At 59.8% G+C, this 2,058-nt stretch overlaps 1 protein-coding gene across 1 annotated transcript in view; it reads right to left on the bottom strand.

The window, feature by feature from the left end:
- Positions 1-2,058, bottom strand: part of LOC107106526 (B-cadherin-like) — a 31,880-nt gene that overhangs the window by 12,025 nt on the left and 17,797 nt on the right. Inside the window, exons 3-4 of the mRNA XM_015406694.1 lie at positions 471-700; positions 223-366 (exon numbers count right to left, since the gene is read on the bottom strand). Of these exons, the coding sequence (XP_015262180.1) occupies positions 223-366; positions 471-700 (374 nt within the window). The remainder of the gene's footprint in view (positions 1-222; positions 367-470; positions 701-2,058) is intronic.

The raw sequence follows: 2,058 nt of genomic DNA, 5'->3' as shown, positions 1-2,058 counted from the left end.
AAATACTTACATCTTGCTGGATCCCCTTAAGATCTCATTGGGAAGCCAGGAGGAGTTTGACGGACTGTTCTGGTGTCCCAGCATTGCATCTGAAGGCACTGTCAACTTGGGGCTCAGGCCGGAGTGATCTCGACACGGCTACCACTTGGCAGGGCCCCCCCCTCCCAAGAAAAACCTTCCCTTAGGGGAAGGGGCAGAGAGAAGAGAAGCCGTGGAGCTTACCTGCACCAGTTTCTTGGGGAAGGGACCCCTCTCATTCTCCGGACAATTGATTGGGGGAATGACCCAGTCCCTCTTCTGCCGCTTCAGGCCGGGACGAGACTCTGGGAAGGTCAGCACCTCTCCCGGACTCCGCTCGGAGGGCTCCTGGAGAGGCAAGGAGGCAGAGAGCCGGCTGAACAAACCAGGGGGAGGCTCCTGGGCCCAGCGGCCCCCTGCCCGGCTAACAAGGAAGGAGCCGGCACACCTACCTCTCGGGGAGGGGGGTCCCGATGCGGAGGGTCATGGTGGCGCCTTCTGACGACCACTCTGGCAGAGTGCTGCTTGCCAGCCGAGTCCGGGGCGAAGATGCCAAAGCTCCATTCATGGTTGCGGAGGTGCAGAGACCGCTTGACCGAGACCACACCGCCATGCACTTTGAAGTGGCTGTCATCCGACACGTAGGGCACGTGGCTCCTTCCCGTGCAGCTCTCAAAGCTCACTGCAGGAGGAGGAGGAGGGAGGCAGACAGCAAAGGTCAGAGGACAGGAGCCCAGGAAAGAAGGAAGAAGCTGGGGAGATCCCATGATCGGAACTCGCCACTGCCGTCACCGCCAGGGGGCACCAGCACTCCACCTGAAGCAGCCTCTGAACTCAAACAGGCGCATATCTGCCCAGACACTCCGCCCAGCCGCACAACTCCCATCTACGAAGTGGCCTTGCTTTGCAGGAGGCACAGAGGGGGACCATGGGGGGGCCCGGAAAATCTGCCTATCTTCCGTCTCTGTAGCATGGCTAATTTTTTGAGTTCCAGGGTGGAGAATGCCTTGGTGTTTTTTTTTGGGGGGGGGGGGTTAGAGCCTGGAGAGGGTGGGGCTCGTGAGGAGAGGGACCCCAAGCAGGGTGCAATGCCACGGAGGTCTGCCCTCCAAAGCAGTCGTTTTCTCCAGGGGCACTGGAGACCCGCTGCAATTCTGGGAGCGCTCCAGTGGCCCCACCTGGAGGTTGGCAAGCAACCAGTGTTTCCTCCCCCCCCCCCAGCCCTCACCTTCTGCACGCTGCAGCCCTCAGCTGGGGCTGTTCGCCTTGCCCGCAGAGCAGACAGGGGGGAGGGGGGGAGTGTGTGTGGCCATCTTCCGTTCGGAGCCCTGAAACTACAGCCCTTCGCCCAGGCCTAGGACCTCTTCCGCCCCTCTTCAGGGCTGCAGAGCCAGCCCTCCCCCCCAACGCCCCCTTCCGGCTGCAGGGCAGCCAGAGGAGATCTTTCCCCTTTTTTGCTATCACCGAGGCTCCCTGCATCAGACCAGACAAGGCTTCCTCCAGGAGCCCCTCCTCCGCCCTGCAGCCCCCTGCTTCGCGCCGTGACCCAGAGTCTCCCTTGCAATTAGCTCTGCTAGCGCGGCAAAGCTGATGGAAAGGCCCCTGGACGAGAGCCGGCATCAGGAAAGGGGTTGGAATTTGCCCAATATTCCTGGGAGTCTAGAGCCTGGATCGCAGCTTTCAAACTGAGACTCAAAGTCCTTTAAAGGTAAAGGTTCCCTTGCTCGAAAGCCAGTCGAGTCCGACTCTAGGGTTGCGGTGCTCATCTCCGTTTCAAAGCCGAAGAGCCAGCGCTGTCCGAAGACGTTTCCATGGTCATGTGGCCGGCATGACTAAACACCAAGGAACGCTGTTACCTTCTCACCGAAGTGGTCCCTATTTATCTACTTGCAATTTCTTGCTTTCGAACTGCTAGGTTGGCAGGAGCTGGAACTAACTAGAGACAGGAGCTTACCCTGTCTTGCGGCACCCGGGTCTTGAACCGCTGAACTACTGACCTTCCACAGCCTGCAGTTCAGCGTCTTAACCACTTGAGCCACC

This window comes from Gekko japonicus, unplaced genomic scaffold (assembly GCF_001447785.1).
Source record: "Gekko japonicus isolate JY-2015 unplaced genomic scaffold, Gekko_japonicus_V1.1 scaffold386, whole genome shotgun sequence".
In the NCBI taxonomy this organism is placed as follows: Eukaryota; Metazoa; Chordata; class Lepidosauria; order Squamata; family Gekkonidae; genus Gekko; species Gekko japonicus.
The sequence above is the reverse complement of the archived record's forward strand: the minus strand, read 5'-3'. Positions and strand labels throughout refer to the sequence as shown.